The sequence below is a fragment of the Uloborus diversus genome, chromosome 8 (genome assembly GCF_026930045.1).
Source record: "Uloborus diversus isolate 005 chromosome 8, Udiv.v.3.1, whole genome shotgun sequence".
Lineage (NCBI taxonomy): Eukaryota > Metazoa > Arthropoda > Arachnida > Araneae > Uloboridae > Uloborus > Uloborus diversus.
In genome coordinates, this window is record NC_072738.1 from 146,883,552 (window position 1) to 146,904,478 (window position 20,927).

Here is a 20,927-nt window from a genome sequence, read left to right on the forward strand (position 1 = left end):
CAAATAGTGGTTAAGTGTATATTTTACAAAGATTGTTTCTAAATCTAGTGCCAATCATAGAACACCCCAACTCAAGTTTGCTAACGCTGACCTTTGAGCGAACCAATCTTAAAATCTGTTGAAAAGCTGTTTTCATCAAGCTTTGGCAAAAAAAAGTATTTACTTTCTTTTTCTTATAGATAAAGAAAAATATTGGATTCGTGAATATTTTTGAACTTCGACGTGCTAACATTTTCTGAGGGGTGCTGTGTCCGTTTCGACTATTTTTTGAAAAATATCTGTCCGTCTTTCTGTCTGTGTTAAGCTGGGTGGCACGGTGGTAAGGCGATAGCCTTCTGCTCCGCGCCGTGGTCACCGGTTCTGACCCGCGGTGCCCGGTCGGGGGATTTTTAAGGTGCAGAAAACTGTCAGTGCAAATGTCGCATGATTATGCGGCATGTAAAAGATCCCTTGAGTATTCATTTGTGTTTGAATGCCGTTGGTAAAATTAAATTCCTGTGCACTTTCGCTTTAAATAGAGCACAGATGCTTCCATCTGGGGGACACTGAGCGTCAGAAATACCTGTGCCATTGACATCCGTGCCTTAATGGGTGGCACATGAAAGACTGGATGTTATTTTGAAGGATCGCACTAGGTATGAAAAAGACTAAATCGCTTAAGTAGCCACATTAGAAAGAAAAATTTTCTGTCTAAGTATATTTATGTGTGTAACCGTTTTTTTTGTGGCAGCTCTAGATCCAAAGCCGGTAAAGTTCGGGTGACTGGCGCACTGCAATCTATCGAAACCTCATCGTTATTTAGGTAGACAATGTCCTTAAATGGCGATAAATGGTCTCAAAGTTGCAGACACAACCATTTTCGGTCAGTGATCGGTGCGTTAGAGCGGAAGACCCAGTCCATTCCATGTAAAAAGAGCCCACACCATTAAGGGGACAACACTAGCTTGCCCAATGCTTTGCTGACATCTTGCGTTCGTGAGCCCTGATTCTTACTCGATAAAGCTTGACCACGGAGAGATGACAAGACACCTGGAAGCGAAAACATACTACATCATTTTACAATAAGTAGAATCGGCGAGAACGCGCAATAAGTAAAGACTTTCGTTCTCGTAGATCTACTTATTACAAAATGAAGTGGTCCATTTCCACTTCGAGTTCATGCACTATCTCTCCGTGGTCAAGCATAACCAACCATCACTTCCAATCCACGAATAAAATGACTCCACTGACAAAGTCGTAGTTTTCTAGTCGTCTAGGGCTCAGCCTAGGGCCCCTATACATACGAGCCGACGCATCAGCTTAAGATCAGCCATTTTGGATCGGAGCGCGTGTTTGAGTGATTGTCCTTTCTGGCGAGTTATCGCGTATGGTGATTGTTCACTGCGAGCGATTATTAGCAGCACGTGAATTTTTTATTAAATAAAGTATTATTTTCGGTAAATTTGGCGAAACCCGAAATTTTGCTGTGGTAACCCTAGCTCCGCAACAATGATAAATCCGATCCAAAAGGGCTAAACTTAAGCTGATGCGCGGCCTATCTATATAGCGGCTCTAGCCCAGCCCGTACGGTCACGAAACCAGGCGATGCGTCACTGGAAGAATCATGTTGGTTGTGAAGGCACTTGAGGCCGTCAGCTGCTGTCACAGTGCATTAAAGTTCAATTTGGTTACTCTGTTTTGTCGGATATGTCTGTCGTATGTCCCACATTGATTCCTAGGGTTATTTCACTCAGTGTTGCTAACTATTCACACTTACAATTCTACCCTGACGTCACTGGTCTCAGTCATTAAGTGCAGGTGGTTTGCCACTGAGCTATACATTGGGGGAGGAAATGCCTGAAACGAGATATTTTTAACTCTTTTGACAATGAAGGTCTCAGAATGAAATACTCCCGTCTCTTTCTCTAACTAACATTCTTGGTTCAAAGTCGAATACAGTGCCGGCAAAAAAAATTTTTACATTTGGTTGGCAATTAAAAACATTTCATGCAAATTTCTTTTTATGATTTTACTTGGTATGCTCACTAGTGATTTCGCCGAATACCAAATAATTGGCCGAATGTTCGGTATTCGGCCAATTTACAACGGAGCATGTCAGGTAAAACCATGACAGGAAAGAGGTATGTAAAGTTTTTAATTGCCAACCAAATGTAATTTTTTTTATCGACCGAGTACTGAATAATATGTCCGAATATTCAGTATTCGGCGAAATAACTAGGTAGCATGCCAATTTCAATCAAGACAAGAAGTTTGAATGTTAAGTTTTTAGATGCCAACTAAATGTAAAGTTTTTTTTTTTTTTTTTTTTTTTTTTGAGCAATCACGATTGCTTATTGTTCTCACTTGACAGTCCTTGGCGTTGTGGTTCCTTTTTCAGCTTGGACCAGGGCTGCAGCACCACCGTCCACCGGCGGCGGCGCGGCTGGTCCTGAGCACTGTCCCCCGGAATCCACTTTTGCTGGGCGGTGGCGTCCATATATCCTTCTGCTCATACACACTCCCCTACGTGCGCACGCCTTTACACACATACACACGCCTACGTGCACACACGTAAGCACCCAGGAGGAGGGACAGGCTTGGGGGGGGAGCCGTTTCTAGAAACAATAACTCTAATCAGTAGAGTCTTGTCGCAACTCGTGATTGCGAAAAACATAATTTGAATTCAAAGTTTTGGAATTCAAATTAGAATTAATTGGGGGAAGTAGGTCACAGATTTTATTTTATTTTTTTTTTTTTTTTTTTTTTTTTTTTGCCGGCACTGTAATTTCCCTTGTGCTACCATGATCAGGTGAGAAACCTTTTCACGTGAATTTCTTGAATACAAATTAAATCCCTACCAACGAACAACCCATTTATATACTAGGTAAATGACACTATTAACAAGTGCATATTTTCCTCCAACCATTCCATGAATTTTGTTCCCTCAGTGTACTTCGCTTACGTATTATCTACGAGAAGATGGATATAGATTAGGTTGATTGGAACAAATCGCTTTCTTTATTTTCGAATCGCGTTACTTCTCAAAAGTTTTAGTTTGGTATCCTCAGTTGGGGAGAAATAACAAAAAAATTCTAATTTGACATCTTCAGTTCGCGCACATGAGGCTGAAAGTTTGAAAACATGTGCTAAAAATTCAATTTTTCAAAAAATTATAAAATTAGTTTTTTATACTTTTATAGAGCTACAGCCATAAATTGTCAGTACATAGCGTGTAATTTGAACCTAATAAAATATTTTATAGCTTTTACGTAAGATCTTTCGTTTGCGCATACACCTTAAATTGGGCTAAAAGCTTCTGCCCAATCTAAGGCACATGTGCGAACTAAAGATCTTATGTAAAAGCTAAAAGATATTTTTTAGCCTCAAACTACGCTATATCCTGACAATTTATAGTTGTTGCATTCTGAAAAAATACAAAAAAAAAACTAATTTTATTATGTTTTGAAAATTTTAATTTTTATCATATTTTCTCAAACTTTCTGCCTCATGCACGAACTGAAGATGTTAACTTAGAATTGTTTTATTATCCCCCCCCCCCCCCCCCAACTGAGGATACCAAACTGCAACTTTTGAGAGGTAACGCGATTCCGAAATAAAGAAATTTATTTTTTCGAACCACCGTACACCGTTATAACCAGAGGTTCCAGACGAGTGAATATATTCCCCCTAAGGTGAAAGCATGGTGACCAAGGGTGCCATACTGGCCAGGAAGTAAAGCAGAGGTGCGAAAGTAGCAGACAATCGTAGACAGGGGTGCCAAAACAGCAAGCAATCGCTAAATGACTTGCTGGCGCATGCGCTTCCGGCATACATTCACCATTCAACCACTTCAATATGGCGGACGAATGATAGGTTGCACTACGCGTGGCTTCTACGTCTTTCACATTGAATGAAGTACACTATTGGATTAAATCTCAACTTTTGTAGGATAATTCTTTAAAATAACAAGTAAGTACAGCTTTTGATCACTTTGTAGCTTTTAGGGCTTTCAAACATAGTTAAAAGTACGTTTAATGCTTTTCAGTTACCGTTAGTCCGTTACGATACCATAGTACTGTTAGTTGTTTATTTTCAGGTTACCGTTACTGTCGTGAAAATTCCATCATTGAAAACGCTACTAAATATATCTATCATTATTTTCTTGAGTACTCGATAAGCAACATTTAATCACCGAAACAGTAACCGCAATGATATTTTCAATAATCAACAAGTGAGAACCTAAATAAAAATGATTCTTGTGCTTCGTGTAGCGAGCGCAAAAAATAAAGAAATCTCTCTCCGTCTATCTTTTTCTTTTGCTTTTTCGTTCAAGTGTTTGAATCATTTCCTGTTAGCGGTTATTCGATAGTGTTAGGAATTTCTTTAAATTTTTAACTGTCGAAAAATTTTATGCGCATTTTATTTTATTGTTATTTTGATTGAAATTTTAAACTTTAATATCCCAGAATATTTTTGGCTCTTCATGTAAATAATTCATAAGTACATCTACACTTTACTTTCGGTGCGGTTATTTCTCACAAATGATCATTAACTTAACTATGATTATTCAAATAATTACTCGTCTTTAACTTTAAATATATTTGTGACAACTCTTTGATACCAAATTCTGTAGATATTTATTGTTTTATTCATTTTTAACAGTGTAATATAGATTTAAAAAAAAGTAATCTATGCGAGTAGTAGGTAGCGTGTTTCGATCAGATCCGTCGACAAGTGTTTTCTGGTTTTTAGGATAGTACTCTGAAGTGGGGCTTCATCTCCGATGTCCGAATACCAACAGATTTAATGAGATGATATAAATACGAGGCGGGGGTCGAGTATTCATTTTTTGGAGTTGGAAAAATATAGGTTATTAGATTCACTGTCGTTATTCCTTATTAATTACAATATCATCAGTTAAAAACCTAGCAAATAAGTGTGGTAAAACCATCTAACTGAATGCAAAATGTTAGTTGAACCTCTAGTCTTGGTTTTACGTTCCATAGGAACTTCACGTCTCTGTCGTTTCGCTCGCTAAGCTGTCGGAGCTCTCTTGGTAGCCCGTTTTACATTAAGCAACAGTTGAAAAAGTTTTTAAGTTATTTTACGTGCTAGCAATTTTTGACTTAGTTCATGTTTAACTTTTGCTATTTGTTTCAATAAATGTACTGCTGTTAATATTGGTATCTATTCCTACAAGGTGATAGAATTAAGGGTTGAAATAAAGTTTTGCGGCATTTTATTCTTGGCGCCGCCATCTTTAGGGGTACTTGCTGTTAACGTTCAAAATGTTTAAAGATAGACTTTGCGAGTGCTTGGCGACAAGTTGAAGATATTTTGACCAATTTGGGTCCAATCTGATGATCAGCACATAAATATCCTTATTTTAATAGTATAGATTTGATTTTATCTCCTTCACGCACAACTCTAAAGGCGTAAAACCAGAAAGAATGGCGTCTGCTGAATGTCCAAAAGCAGCTATGTAGACCCGGAACCAAATGAAAGACCGGAGGACATAATCTTAAATACAGACCCCCATAGCTTTAAATAAAATGAAAATGCTTAATTTTCAAGACAGTTACTTAAAGACTTAGGGTGCGAAATAATAAAAAAACTTACTTATGCATTTCTTTTGGTCTTTCACATAAACTTCATCGAAGGCCGTGCACTTGCAAAATGCGTCCTCAATTTCCTCGTCGTATGCACAGATGATATCATAGACTTGTGGACAAGGATTGTCATACTCGCATTTTGTCACAATCTGACAAAAATTACCACCTGTTCCTTTCTTGCAAGTGCAGATTCCATTCTTGCAGCTTCCACCGTTCTTGCAAGGGCGGTCGTCACTGCAGGCCTCTGGAGGGAATACCAATAAAAGTTATATTTTGCTAAAACCGCTACCGATTCTTCATTGCTTCGAATAGATTCTGATTCATTTTCTTTGAGAATCAAACATCATTTATGACCCAAGAGAGATATTAATGCTTCCTCTGAAAAGAGTTTAGATAGATTTTTCCTTTAAAAAAGGTTATCGTCTAAATTCCAAAACAAGCATTCAAAGACTCGAAAGTTTTATTTATTTCTACGGGAGAAAAGTTAATACTTATTGAAAATTTAGAGAAGTAAATTACTTTTAAATAATACGAAAGGTTGTTACACCCCCCCCCCCCCCCCACACACACCATATAGCTTTTATATGTACAAAACTGTAAATTTAGTTCGACTGCCTCACATACGACGGTGGAATCACCTAGTTGCACCACTTGACTTGATTCTCTTAATGCCTAGTGGCGCACGAGGCCGCTAGCGTGGCATTTCATCCCAACCGGTTTAATGCCGCCTCCCTGCCACTCCCCCAGCTTCGCCAACCAAAGGCATTTCTTTCTTGTATGGCCATCTGACGCCAGGTTACCTTTGGAAACCCGCGCTTCCTCTTGCCATCAGGGGTCCACGTGAGAGCAGTTCTTGTTCCACCACTATTCTAACATAATTAACAATATAGTTGCTATTTCAGAATTTAATTGAATTTGCATTTTTAGAAGAGAGTTTATCCCACGTAATTATCAATGAGAAAGAGAAAAAAATGCATTCATTTTTTTCATATGCTCATGGGGCTTCTACTTATATTTCTACGTTCTATTGAAAAAAAAAATGTTTTCAGAAAAATACGTACCAACACACATATCTCCTTTTTGAGCATAACCATCCTCACAAGTGCACGTCATTTCTCCATCGATGAAGTCACAGTCCTTGTAGTTTCTTCTGCAATTGCAGTCTGTTTAAGGAACCGAAAAGAAAAATAAGCTTAGTTTTTTACTTTTCTACTAAATAGCTACAAATACGTATATGTATGCAGGGTGTTTCAAAAGGTTTAGCAGCAGTTTTGCCTACATTTCCAATTTCCTCTCACCTTTAATGTATCAAAAGATATGATAGAGACTGAAAAACAGGGGGGGGGGGGGGATTTTGGCGGAACTGGGGAGACACACTTATGGTAAATACTTTTTAAGATATGATATAAGAGTTCATTTGAAGCAAAAATCAACACAACATTCGTTTATCTCCAACTATTTTAAAGTTTTTAGCTAAAAAATGTTTAGGTAAACACACCAGTAGTGACCAGTGCATCAGTAGTACCCACTACAAGGTTCATACTTGAAACGAACAGATGTGTGCATCACATGACTTTCTTTTACACCAATTTAACGCTATTTTCCCATTATAGGAAAATTTAATGTGATTCAATAGTTAACACTCTAAATATCACCAACAGTGGCCAATTTGAAACCAGATTTAAAAAAATTAAAAAAACTAATTTGAATTCTTAAATTTTGAATTCAAATTATTGTTTTCGCAATCACGAGTTGCGACAGGACCCTACTCATTGGTTACTACTCTACTCACTTGTTTCTAGACACGACTCTTGTCCGTCCAAGTCTACCCTCCTGTTGAACGGAGACGTGTGTATTAGTTGTGTATGTGTAGGCTTTTGTGTGTGCGTAGACCTGTGTGTATGCACGTTGGTGTGTGTGTGTATGTGTGTGAGTGCGTATGTGTGTGAGCGTGCGTGTGTCTAGGACATGGACGCCACCGACCAGGAGCGGCTACCGGAGGACGGAGCCGCGCCTGCAGGTGGCGGTGGTGGTTGAAAAAGGCACGGAACATCAAAGACGATCAAATGAGAACAATAAGCAATCGTGATTGCTCAAAAAAAAAAAAAAGAAATCGCCAAATTAGTCGCCAAGTTGACGATAAAACTTGTAGACCAAAAGACTGGCGATATATCGCCAAGTGTCCGCCTAATTGTAACACCACTTGAGTTTGCGTCGAAATTAACAATGATTTCCCCCCAAAAAGAAATGAAACACCCCCTTTGGAACAAACGAATGCAACCAAAAAGGGAGGTTCACAACTAGACCCCACTAGGACTACGTACCAAATTTCAACTTTCTAGAACATACCGTTCTTGTGAGTTATGCGACATATATACGCACATCCGGACGTCACGAGAAAAGTCGTTGTAATTAACTCGGGGAATGTCAAGATGGATATTTCGGGTGTCTTTTCGTTCTTAGGCGCTTATCCGCGTGTGGTCGGGTTGAAAAAAAAAAACTCTACAGTAATTCGTGGGTGAGCAAAATGGAAATTAATGCCGATTTTTGAGTGAATTTTTTTTTGCGAATACAATACTTCCTTTTTTGTAAAAGGAAGTAAAAATACGATTCTATGTCCCCCTGTGGATTCAAAAGTTCATCAAACATGTTTAAAAGGTATTACCTCCTGCACGTTCGAATCCAATGAGAAACCTGGAATATTATTTTTTCAAATATAAACCTTGAAGTGGTCACTACTGAAGTTCTCTGGAGCATTAACCACTACTGGTCTGTTTACCTTAAATCTTATTTAAAAAACAAACAAAAAAAAAAACTACTACTAAAACGCTGCTTTCCAAACACGAAAGTATGCTCCTGAAAACCGTCAATAAAATAGCTAGTCAAAAACCGTCCCTTTATTGTTCTATAGAATATCTAAACAACACGAATATTGAAAACAAACTTTTTCACAAACCACAGAATCATTTTTCCAAAATCTCAATATGAAAGATCAGTTCTTTTAAATAATGAAGACTGCCGATTTTAGCAATTACAGATTTTATTCGTTTCAACAGATTTAACGGTGAATATTGATGCAGTTTCACTTAAAAAGACAGAATTTCACGTGGTGATAATCTGTCATATCCGTTTAACATTCGCTTTAGTCTTCCAAAATCTCGGTCGCAAAGGATAAACGAATGGCCATTCAAAAGAAAGTAATGTGAGCGTTCCCATTAAGTTTCTTTAGCAATGTTAATTCTAGATAAGGTCTTACTACCGTTTGGTTCTTATTTTGATCAGCGTGTATATCATTTAATATGAACAATTTCATTAGTTTCTGAAGTAGTCCCCTCTTCGACTAAATGTTTGTCAAAATAGCTTGTTTGAAATTTGATGTTCATTAGGTTTGTTGCAAATAAGGTAGGTGAGGATAAAGCCCCGCGATTTTCAATTTTTATACCACCTTGGTAAATAAAGGGTATATTTTTCCATTTTTACTTTCTTCTATATCTAATATATAGAAGAAAGTATTGGATTCGTGCAAATTTTCGAATTTTGACGGATTCGAACGTTTTGAGGTGTGCTGAGTCCATTTTGACCATTTTTGGAAAATGTCTGTCTGTCTGTATGTGTGTGTGTATGTGTGTGTGTGTGTGTGTATGTGTGTCACGTCTGTGTGTGACCAGTTTTTTGTGGCCGCTCTACAACAAAAACTACCGCATGAAATCGAACGAAATTTAGTACACATATGTGCCCCTATGTGAACTTGTGCCCATTAGTTTTTGGCGCGAATTCCTCCAAGGGGGGTGGAGCAATGGGACGTTTTTCGAGTTACGCGTGCTTGCTATTCCTCAGGAAGTAACTGGCGGAATCAAACAAAATTTGGTCCATATGTTGGTATTAACAGGAACAGGTGCTGATTCAATTTTGGTGTCAATAACTCAAACGGGGGTTGAGCTATAGAACGTTTTTTGTCGTCAATTGTGACTGCTGTATCTCAAGAAATAATGAACGGAATGAAAGAAAAATTTATCTGCAAGTAGCCCTTAGTGGGTATAAGAACTGATTTTATTCTTGTGTCAACAGCTAAAAAGGGGGGTAGCGCAATCACCCGTTCTTTTTTTCCATTTTGAGTGCCCTATCTCAAGAAGTAATGCTACGTTCTGGTTGAAATTTGGAATATATGTGAATCCATATGTAAGCAGGCTTTGGTTCAATTTTGACGCCGATCGCTCCAAGAGGTGTTGATTTTTTTTTTTTTTTTTTTTGCGAATAAAAATATTTTTATTAATGCAACAATAAGAAAGATAAATCGTAATAGATTGTCGTCTGCGTATTTCTCGTGATTTTAATTGTATGGAAATGATCGGAAATATTATCTCAATGATTTAAAATTTTTAACTGTTGCCATCTTATGTTTGTTAACAAATAAAATATTTGTAATTAATTCAAGCAAGGCTTTTAAAATAACTTTCAATTTTCGCTCTTTGCTTTGCTTTTGCAATAATTCAGACATTGGGATAGTCGTCAAGTTTTTGCATGTGTAATTTTGTTTTTGTTGGGAATATTGCTTCCTCGTCAAACATGGGGAGGGATCAGAAAAAAAAGAAAAATATAGAAGAAAGTTTCGTGATGGCCACAACATACTAGTTTCAAATTAGAGTCATTGCGTGGGCTGTTACCTATAATCCTTCCAAATTTTAGCTACGTCTGATTAGTAATAATTGAGAACACTACAATTTAGCGGGAAAACAAAATTGCGGGGTTTTGCCCCACAAAATGGGGTAAAACCCCGCAATGCGGATCTTTACCCCACTCAAGATGAATGTGAATAAAAAGGGTGACTGCTTGATAAAAACACTTGAAAAACCTCCTTGAACCATTGGTTTATTGTTATTCAATAGCACCGAACTTAAATATCTCACACGTTTAATCTTTTTTTTTTTTTTTTAACTTTGTCAAAAAATATTTTTTTCTCCACAAAAAGAGTCGGTTAAAATGTCGGTGCGGGTTTTTACCCCACGCGGGGCTTTACCCCCACCTACCCTATACCCACACATGTTCAACGGTATTATGTTCTAGACTTTGTGCAGGAGTCTTAGTCACATAGGATAGTTACAGATGACTATAGCTTTCAAATATCCAAAGTACGAGTATCTTTCGAATATTTCGATTGGTACAGTCTTGAAATTCGCAGCTTGGTTGCTTTGTAAGTTTTTCTTTAATATTGCCAAAATAGACATATTTGTTCAATGTACCATCATCACCAATGTAAGTTTCTAATACCAGAGCTTTCCGCGGCCACAGACTAACTAATTACCATCTTAATCATTTGACGATATGGTCGTAAATTTCTGACAAACAATGCATTTAATGGTTTCTTTACCATATGAGCCGAATTTGTTACATTTGTTTTCATCAAAGAAATTACATTTTCACAAAATCTTTTCACTGCTTTGCATGCAGTTAAGCAAATGCTAGCCTGGCTATTTGATTTGTTTTTTGTTAGTGTAGAGCTTTCTTTAATCCACTCTGCCCTGATAATTGTTTAATTTTAAATCTTTTTGGATAGTTTTTAGATAGTAACAGGATTTACTGACTTTTCGAAACTTGGTTTTTATTGCACAGTCAATTTTACTGTACAAGTTTTTAGATTACTAAGAACTTGTCCACCAATCCACCTTTCTTCATGTTCACTCAATGTTCTTGGACGCCCTGATCTTCGCTTGTTTTCCACACCGTGTGTTTTTGTTTTTATTTATTTATTTATTTAATTTTTAGAGCCTCTGAATAATGTTAAAAACACCATAATTAATCAATTTCAAGATTTGTTTTCCAATACAGTGAACGGGTTTTTCCTTTTTCAATGACTTAATGCTAGATTTCGCACAGAAACCATTGAGAAGAGATAAAATGGATGGAGTGAAGACTCTCATTCATGAGGCAAACATCGCAAGTCACGTGACAGGCTTCAAAGCAAAGCATTGGAAGAAATCGGGTTTCTTTCGCTAGTTTCACGCAAAACTTGTCAACTATTCGTCGTTTTTGAGTCATGTGATTTGGAGACTTTGACTCAGCTTTTGTTAAGCAAATGATTGCACTTGCTCGCTCCATTTACTAATTTGTTCTCTAAGACATAAACCGATGTAGCTTCGTTCCTCGCCATTTTTTTTCCCGATAAGTAATCTTATCTGTTGAACTTTTTGTGTTTAAAACTATTGTCTGAAAAAGATGTAGCCTCTGTTTCTATTACTTTGCAAAATATTTTTTTTAAATCTCTTTTTTCAAAAGTATCTCAATACTTTTTTGACCCTTGTTTTTGTTTCGATAATAAAGCTAGATCACGTTGTAACTATTAAATATCAATGAAGGTTTTTTTTACATAATGTGCGCCGAATAGTAAAATATTTCCTAATCCACTTTGCTTTTGTTTCAATGTAGCTACCATCTTCATAAATAGCTTTGCAGTTATGTAAACCAAGAGTCCCAATACGTTTTTGAGTCACTGAAACTGTTTAAAAAGTACAGAAATGCTCCCAAACTATTTTTCATCTTAAACACCATAATTTTTAACTACATTAATGAAAAAACAAATTAAGTTTTGCATGAAATAATGCTTTTAATCTTAGAAACTTCTTTAACCTTGGCTTAAAAATAAGTTGTCAGAAACTGTTTGTTAGTGGGATGAAGTCAAACAAAATTTTTGCAAAACGTTTTACTTTTCGGTGCCTTTTATATTCTTCAAGTAAGTTTTCATATATCAGTGGTTACATAGGTTTTTGAAATTGGTCTTGTGGCCATGATTGTTTTTGTCCTCATTAAAAGATCGCTTTTGTGTTATTTTAAAACGACATTTCTTTTGAACAGTGTTGTTGGAAAAGAATCTTTCTTTTAGTTGAATTAAAAAGTAATGTAGGATAAACTGAAAATCGTAGAACTTACTCTCACAGACCTCGCCATTTTGCTTGAAACCTTCCTCGCAATGACAAATTTTCTTTCCATCTTCATACGAGCACCCAGTAGCCTGTGGACCACACTTGCAATCTGTAAAGGAAGTAGTGTTGAGAATCCTTTTTGGTCGTAATTGAATTAATATTATCAGTCAAGGAGTTTCATAGATTGCCTCGCACACAATTCCTTTGCAATGAAGTTCAACCTTGGGTTAGGAAAACTTCATTTTAATAGAATTATTATTTGTTACACAAAACTGTCAGCAAAGTCTTTAATATAAGTTGGAATATAAATATGTTGGATTCAGGTTTCATTGCATGAAATTTATGAAGAGCATCGACCTACTAAAAGTTGGCGTGGTGGTAAGGTGCTGGCCTTCTGCGCCTTGGTCCCCGGTTCTGACCCGCAATAGATTTTCCAGATGCAGAAAATCGTGAGTGACCATGTCGTACAATAGGGAAGTGCAACCTATTAAATGTTCATATTTTGGCTGTTGAATATTGTTAATTGACCCACAAAACTAAAAAATTCACCATCGCCGAATTTTAAAACACCGTGATTGATTTTTAATGAATTTTTAAAAATCCACGCGCAAATGTGCGCTCTTCTGAAACGTCACGAACCTACGTCACAGGGCACTAATGGGCAGCCTTCCGCCGAAGATCCCTTGTTTTCGCTAGGGACATTTTGAGCGGGCTAATATTTTTATTTTATAGAAATTCAATAATCCTTTTGAACAAACTATGGAGGCCGGATTCGTTAAAGCACAATCTAAATAATCTTCATCAAGTAACATCAATGATGATATTCGAATATTTCCGAGAGGATGAGAGGTTTAATGTTCCAGAAACGCGAGGAGTTAAATGTGAGGAGATAAGCCTTTTACGTTTCGTCTTCGAAGTCGAATGCACGAACATGCATTCGACTTCTCCCCTGAGACTTCCCCCCCCGAATTCGGCTTCTCCCCTATCGGAAGAGCGCATGACGTCACTTCCTATGCCATTTGACGTCACAAGCGCTTGAACTTGAAAAATTAATTTAAAAGAAACTATTTATCGTATCGCAAAAATTTTTTCACCTATGATGTTCATACATGTTACTCTATCATATAAAAATAAAATTGAAAAATCGAAAACTTCCCTATTATACAGCATGGATGACAGACGAATCCTGCATTTTCCTACCTAATAGCCACCAGTTCGAAAACTGATTCAACCAAGGCAACGTTTGGGAACTTGCCGTGGTCGCACCGGTGCCAGCTTTCGGAAACGCAATCAGCTGATTTTCGGTGCCACCGACCAGCATTCAGAAATGCTTGCGGTTGCTCTCTATAGGTCGATCCGGTTGCAACCGCTCCTACGGTGGTTTCGACGTGTTAACGAGATCACGAAGTATTGCTCGACCAATCCGATCGTGTTTCAAGTTTTACACTCTCTGTGATTGGAGCGTCGTCTGCTGCTGAACTAGAACTACCGCGCCGAAACCACGATTGTTCGGAAACACAGCTGTTCTACCGGGCTCACCGGAAACATTCCAGTGATGTCATAACCTTAACCAGACCAACCTAAGGCCCCTATATATACGAGCCGACGCATCAGCTTAAGATTAGCCATTTTGGATCGGAACGCGTGTTTGAGTGGTTGTCTTTTCTGGCGAGTTATCGCGTTTGGTGATTGTTCAGTGTGAGCAATTATTAGCAGCACGTGAATTGCTTATTTAAAAAACATTACTTTTGGCAAATTTGGCGAAGTCCGAAACTTTGCTATGATAACCCTAGCAGCGCAACAATGAAAAATCCGATCCAAAATGGCTAATCTTTAGCTGATGCGTCGGCCTATCTATATAGCGGCTCTAGGTTCGTCTAGAGCCGCTATATAGACAGGCCGACGCATCAGCTTAAGTTTAGCCATTTTGGATCGGATTTTTCATTGTTGCGCTGCTAGGATTACCACAGCAAAATTTCGGATTTTGCCAAATTTTCCGAAAACAATACTTTATTTAATAAACTATTCACGTGCCGCTAATAATTGCTCACAGTGAACAATCACCAAATGCGATTACTCTCCAGAAAAGACAACCACTCAAACACACGCTCCGATCCAAAATGACTAATCTTAATCCGATGCGTCGAATCGTATATAGGGGTCTTAAACCAACCGCGCGGGGTGCGACCTGGGAGGTTTTTCCGAACATTGCCTAAGTAGCCTCAAGTGAAGGAGGCCTAAACGGATCCCCGTGAACCTAAGTTATAACTATTGTATGCTCTTATGAAAAAAATGATGTTAGAATCAAGAATCTCTTGGAATAAACGTTTTGTTTTGGAAAAAGAGAAGTCACCAAAACTTCTTTCTCATTTCAATGAAAATACCTGACAGTATTCGAACGGAAAATGCGAAGAAGAACAACAATATGTAAATTGCCTAGATGGCGCAGTTCTTTTCTACAGTTATATATATGGAGTATAGAGTTTGAAATTGGTTTGATGATCGATAGAGAAATCGTGTGAATGATGTAATGCAGGATCAGATGTTTAAGTTAAGTTTATTGATCAGCTCAGTGAGCTTATTTTTTAGTTATGCGTATAATATAAACCAATAAATGCTTTTTTAAAAATCTGTATGTCCCTTGCCCTACCACACTCTGTTATTACCAATACATATGAATTGGCAGTTTTCATCATAAGTTAAAATTTGTACTATTTCATTTCAGTAAAAAAAAAAAAAAAAAAAAAAAAACTATTGATTGACTCTTGAAATCATATAGAACAAAAGGAGTTTTTTTTTGAAAGAAAAATTTGTCAAATGAACACTATGATTTTTTTTTTTCAACAAACTTTCAGCGCAATTGAAAAACAGCGTCGTAGGAGAAAATACAAGTTCTCTCATTTTAATGAAAATAGTATAAAATGGTATTTTCCTTCAAAGTGAAGAATATGAATTCTTTTAAACCTTAAAAAAGGATTTTAAAAACATATGGTAAATGTACGAGTAAATTACAGAATAATGGAAAAAAAATACAATGAATGTGTTTCGATAGTCATGAAAGAAATCATTTATTTTAATCAATAAACCGTAAAAATAGGAACCTCTTGTTTTACGAATATTTCTTTGAGAAATATCCTTGTATGGAAAGAATACTTTTAGTAAACTTCTTAGAAAACTGAAAATAGAAGCATTTAAACATGTCAATTAAAAATGTGAAGAAATGTGGAAAAGTAAACTGGAGGTGAAAAGTAACAGAATAAGAAAAAAAGTGAGATCGAAGGGTCAAGGGAAGAAGTTTGTAAAAATATAAGAACATGAACAAGTAAGTATACGATGGAGAAAAATGGGAGATGTTGTGAATTATAAAGGTGAGAAATGATTAAAAGATTTCAAAGAGAAAGTGAAAGTGTTAAAATTTGAAAGATATGAAGGAAAGTATGCAGAAAACGTTGTCAGATGAACACATTCAATAAGGTGGAACTCTTTTCCACTTCTCACATGATAGTTATAAAGTTACCTGGTAGTTTGTCAATTATATCGTGTTTTTTCTGTCAAATCAGCTTATTATAATGCAGGAAGACAAAAGTTTTTTTTTTTTTTTAATGTGTGGCTGCTCTAATGCATGAACAAGAAATTTCAAAGAAAAATAAAGTCCTACTGCGAAAATGAGGCTCCTGAAAATCATTTGAGAAGCGAGTATATTCTCAAAAAAAGATAGAGGAAGAAGAAAGAACGTCTGTCATATTTATGAGTTCTGCTATATTTTAGCGATATAAATGTATTTTTAACAAGCTTTTTTAAAAAAAAATGAAATAAGTCTTCGACTATATGAGGCAAGAAAAAGAAGCAATGTTGTGGCAAACTATTCGAAATTTATCGTCTGCAACATTTAATTTATTAGTTTATAATATATTTACATTGAGACTAGAAGTACCCGCACGGCTTTGCCCGTAGTAGAAAATTAAAAGGTCATTTTGTTCGCCTGTATATTTAGAAATAATGGATGATGAGTTTCTCGCCAATTTGCTATGTTCATTTTCTCGTCCACACTGTAAAAAAAATTCGTAAAATTTACAGAAAAAAACTGTCAGCCAGGACGCCAGTTTTCTTCCGTTTATTTTACAGAAATCTTCCGTATTTTTATTATTTATTCAAGCTGATTTATTATTTTATGAAAGTTAAAAACTGATACTATACTTTCATAAATCCATTTCAATATTTACTATACTACTACGAAATACATGTATACAAAGGTAAATTTCCGAATATGCCTCTGTAACAGATGACAAAAAAACATAATAATAAAATATTGATTAGGATGCAATGAAATGGAAGTTGCAAACGATTTAAGACTTACTCGCTTTAAACAAATATAAGATCAAAAACTCGAGCACGAGAACCAAAATCCAAATACGCGCTCGAAATTTCGAAGATTCGAAGAAAAACAAAGTATAACCGGTTACAGATTCAAAAAAACAGAGAAATCCTGTATTTTATTGCAAACAGTTTTTTTCTGTAAAAAATACGGATAACTTCTTCAAAATTTACAGTTTTTTTTTACAGTGCATGGTCGCATATGGTAGTTGACTCGTCCACGTTATGGCAGTTTACTAGTCCACGTTGTGGTAATTTGCTCAGTAAAATATTTTTAAAATTAGAATAGGAAAAAAAGAAAATCGAATTTTCGAAAAATAGCTTCGAGGTGCTCACCCCCATGCTACAAACTAATTTTGTGCCAATTTTTATGAAAATCTACCGAACGGTCTAGGCGCTATACGCGTCACAGAGATCCAGACAGACAGAGATCCCAATATTCACACAGAGAGACTGTCAGCTTTATTATTAGTAAAGAAAAAGATAAATATTTTGAATGAAATAAGTTATTCTGAATTTATAGTTTGTTGGTTAAAGGTCTTGTTTATGTTTGGTTTTATTACAAAGAATAAAGAGCATAATTTTGACGATTAAAACTTAGAGATTTTTAGAATCAGTTAAATCTTTAAAAAATTATCTCCAAACATATTTTCAATGTGATTAAATGTAATTCATATGCTTAAGTTGCAACAGTAACTGCATTTAGTTGACAAAAAGTAAAAATGGCAAGCTTTGCGTTCTTTATTGCATCTCCTATTTTCCTTTGCGTATCGCACCTTCATGAAAATAAATGCTTCTGAAACAAGGTATTAACCAAGTACTGACAGTCAGAGTTTTAATAATTCTGTTTTGAGAAGAAAGGTGAGGAATTTCAGTACCTTTGCAAGTTCCACCGACATCATAAAATCCTTCTTCACAATCGCAATGTTTTACTCCTTCCTTATATGTGCAGTTTTCTCCTTTATCACCGCAAGTGCACTCTGAAAATAGGAAAATAGCAAATGAAAGGTCTTGAAGTGTATTCTAAACAATGGGGTCGTTTCCAAAATTTTTAAACTATTTTTTTCTGAAAGAGCATGCTTAAAAACATAGGATCTGACCATTTTTTAAATATTTTTTTTTAAGTTTAGTATTTTTTTAAAAATTAATTAAATCGTTGCGCTTTTATTGTTTACACTTCTGTCGTGTGACAACACAAATGATGCAACGCCATTCAGTGTTGCCATTCACAGAACAAAATATTTAATTCGCATCTTTACTCACGTGCATTGGCAACGATAGGGTTGATAGTAAGCGTAGAGCGCAATTTTAATTCGCTGCTTGATTATCATAACGTGGAAACGTAGTAGAAAGATGCGCCAAATTGCATCATTTGTGACGTCATAAAGACCACGCCTTGTTTGAAAAATCGGACACTTTAAAATATTAATTTTAAAAAAAAACTGTTGGGAAAATGAAAGTATTTTCTGGGTCCATGTGTTTTTTTTTTTTTTTTTTTTTTTTGCTCATTCTATCCATTTCAATGACTAAAAGTAGTACTTTTGACTGAAGGAAACCACCCCATTCTAAACAACAGCGGAAGTCATCGACTGGTTAGGCTTAAGCAACTTCTCTATTCCATTACTTATACGATTAATGATTTGTATTTTTATAACTCAGTGGTTGTATTATCAAATAATATAAGTCTCCAAAAGTTTGACTATTCAGCTAATTTAGGAATTTCCTATCGACATTACTTACAGTTATTGTTTTTCTCATTTATTAATTGGTTTAAGAAGTAGAGATGTTTTTCATTTGCGAAGCATTTCTCTGAGCCAAGTTAGTTTTTAATTTAACTGAGTTTAATTTAAAACTTAAATCCAATTCTGAAAAATCATAGCTTTACTGCTTCCTTATTTATGGATATTTTTGTAATTGTCTGGAGGGTTTTGAAACTGTCAACAAATTATAGGAAGATCATAGGCACAAATAGCATAGGGCCAAACCTGAAATTTTAAAGACAATTAGTACAAACGGTAGAAAAATCTCTCATATGTTTTGGAGCAATAAATGATACTAGTAGCCCTAGTAGGTGTTGCTTTACAGCATGATTTTGGAAATTTTTTATCAAAAGCCTACCGAGGGTTTGAACCATTGAGAAGGAATAGATGGAGAGAGTGCAACCCTACTATCCCGATACGGCAACAGTACCATGTGACCTGGGGAGCAATTTCGAGTTGACCGTAACCGCTGAAGAAGTTTTCATTAGCTGAAGCCATGCATGATAACAGCCTTTAACTGTAGAAGGGAAAAATTAGATTTATAGTAAGAGTGCAGTATTCTAGCATTGTAAGCTGTGAGGAAAAAGCCACACCAGTAGGTCCAGTAACTTTTCCCTAGCATGTACGAATGTTTTTTACTTCCAAATAAAGAAAAAATAACATTTATATGCATTCAACGAGTACATATTCCACAGTTGCCTATAATTTTTAAATTTTTGTACTTATTTTACCTAAAAAAGTTATAAAACATTGTATATCTTGAGTGTAAATAACATTTTAGTTCCATAAAAACACTTTTTACTTAACTAGTAATTATTTTAACGGCTCTTAAGCATTTTGTGTACATTTGCTTTGCTGGCGAGTATCTTCTCGCCAAGCTCCTGTGAACAGCAGATGCGCAAGAATAAAGATTTGCTATTTTTATGCTTCAATTTAAATACTAGTATGCCTGCGTATGAAATCATTTCAAAATATTGATTACAATACATATGAATCCATAAATCTTCAGTCAATAACAGAACACTTTAAACTATTTGAACATGCCCGTCATTTCAGGGAATAAACATCAAAATACATGAAACATGCAGTTACATTATATTTTAAAATCCGGAAAGAAGTGGGGAGAGGGAGTTTGAATGATAGACCTGTATTTTTATCCGTTATTTATTTATTTATTATTATGCGGTAAAGAATAATAATAAATAAATATGGTATGGAGCCAGAGTTGCCCTGATTTGTAACCCCGACTTCATAATAAGCGCCGTCGCGTCGTCTGAAAAATATTTAATGCCAAAAGAGCGATTGCGTGCCAAAACACGACAACTTCCCAGCCAAAGAAGTCACCTGACCTGGGAAACATTGGGTCCCAAGCTTATTTCACTGAGACATTTGCTATGGCTCTCTCTATTAGTATTCCTTCTCAATGGTTTGAACTTGGCTCACGGTTTTCACAAAACTTTAGCAAGTCCACTTACATTCCTTTGCTGCCTTGGACAGGTAAAGAACAGTTATTGCAAACTTTTCTCTCTTTCATTTTTGAATTTTTTTCATCTATTGTAAGTCAAATTTAGTGTTCAAGCTCTCTTTTTTGGTTTTCACTCTAAAAAAAGCGCGAATGAATCGACTATTTTCCTATTCTTAGAACTGAATGCAAAACGCGTTTCTTGAAATATCTCGAAAACTCATTTCTGCAAATACTGCCTTTTATAATCTCGCAGCTGTAGTGAGAGGTTAAGTAAGCTCATTGAAAAGTCAACTGTCACATTAAAAAATAATAAATTAACAGCATGTAAGCAACGAACCTTTGCAAATCTTGTTCACATCATCATAGACCTCGTTGGCGACGGGGCAGGCACATTTTGCTATTTTATCTTTGACATCGTAGTAGCAAGTTGCGTTCGAATCCTTTCCACAGAAATCGTTTGCTTTGATGCAGCTCAGTACAGTTTCGCATTTAACTCCAATCGTGCCTGGAAGACATCTGCAGAACTTCAGGTCGTACGGACTAACAGCAATATTTTCTTTGTCACCGATTCCCTCTTGCAAGCAAGTTGCTCCGTTGGCACAGTCGTCATCTGTGCTGCAATGTCCTGAAAAAAAAGTTGACACAATTTTAGCGCTTACAAGTTTACGAACATTAAGGAAACCTTTTGACATTAATCTGACTTCTCAAGCCATTTAACGCTCCAAAAATTTATGTTTATGTTGAGCATTTATTTACGATTCTTTGCACTTATTTTTACTTGATTCATTTACTCAATCGTCTACATTACTCAACTACAGTC

The 20,927-nt window shown here is 36.0% G+C and overlaps 1 protein-coding gene across 1 annotated transcript in view; it reads right to left on the reverse strand.

The window, feature by feature from the left end:
- LOC129227548 (delta-like protein 1) overlaps positions 1–20,927 on the reverse strand; it is a 36,701-nt gene that overhangs the window by 170 nt on the left and 15,604 nt on the right. Inside the window, exons 3-7 of the mRNA XM_054862128.1 lie at positions 20,445–20,732; positions 17,761–17,862; positions 12,516–12,617; positions 6,653–6,754; positions 5,599–5,835 (exon numbers count right to left, since the gene is read on the reverse strand). Coding sequence (XP_054718103.1) covers positions 5,599–5,835; positions 6,653–6,754; positions 12,516–12,617; positions 17,761–17,862; positions 20,445–20,732 — 831 coding nt within the window. The remainder of the gene's footprint in view (positions 1–5,598; positions 5,836–6,652; positions 6,755–12,515; positions 12,618–17,760; positions 17,863–20,444; positions 20,733–20,927) is intronic.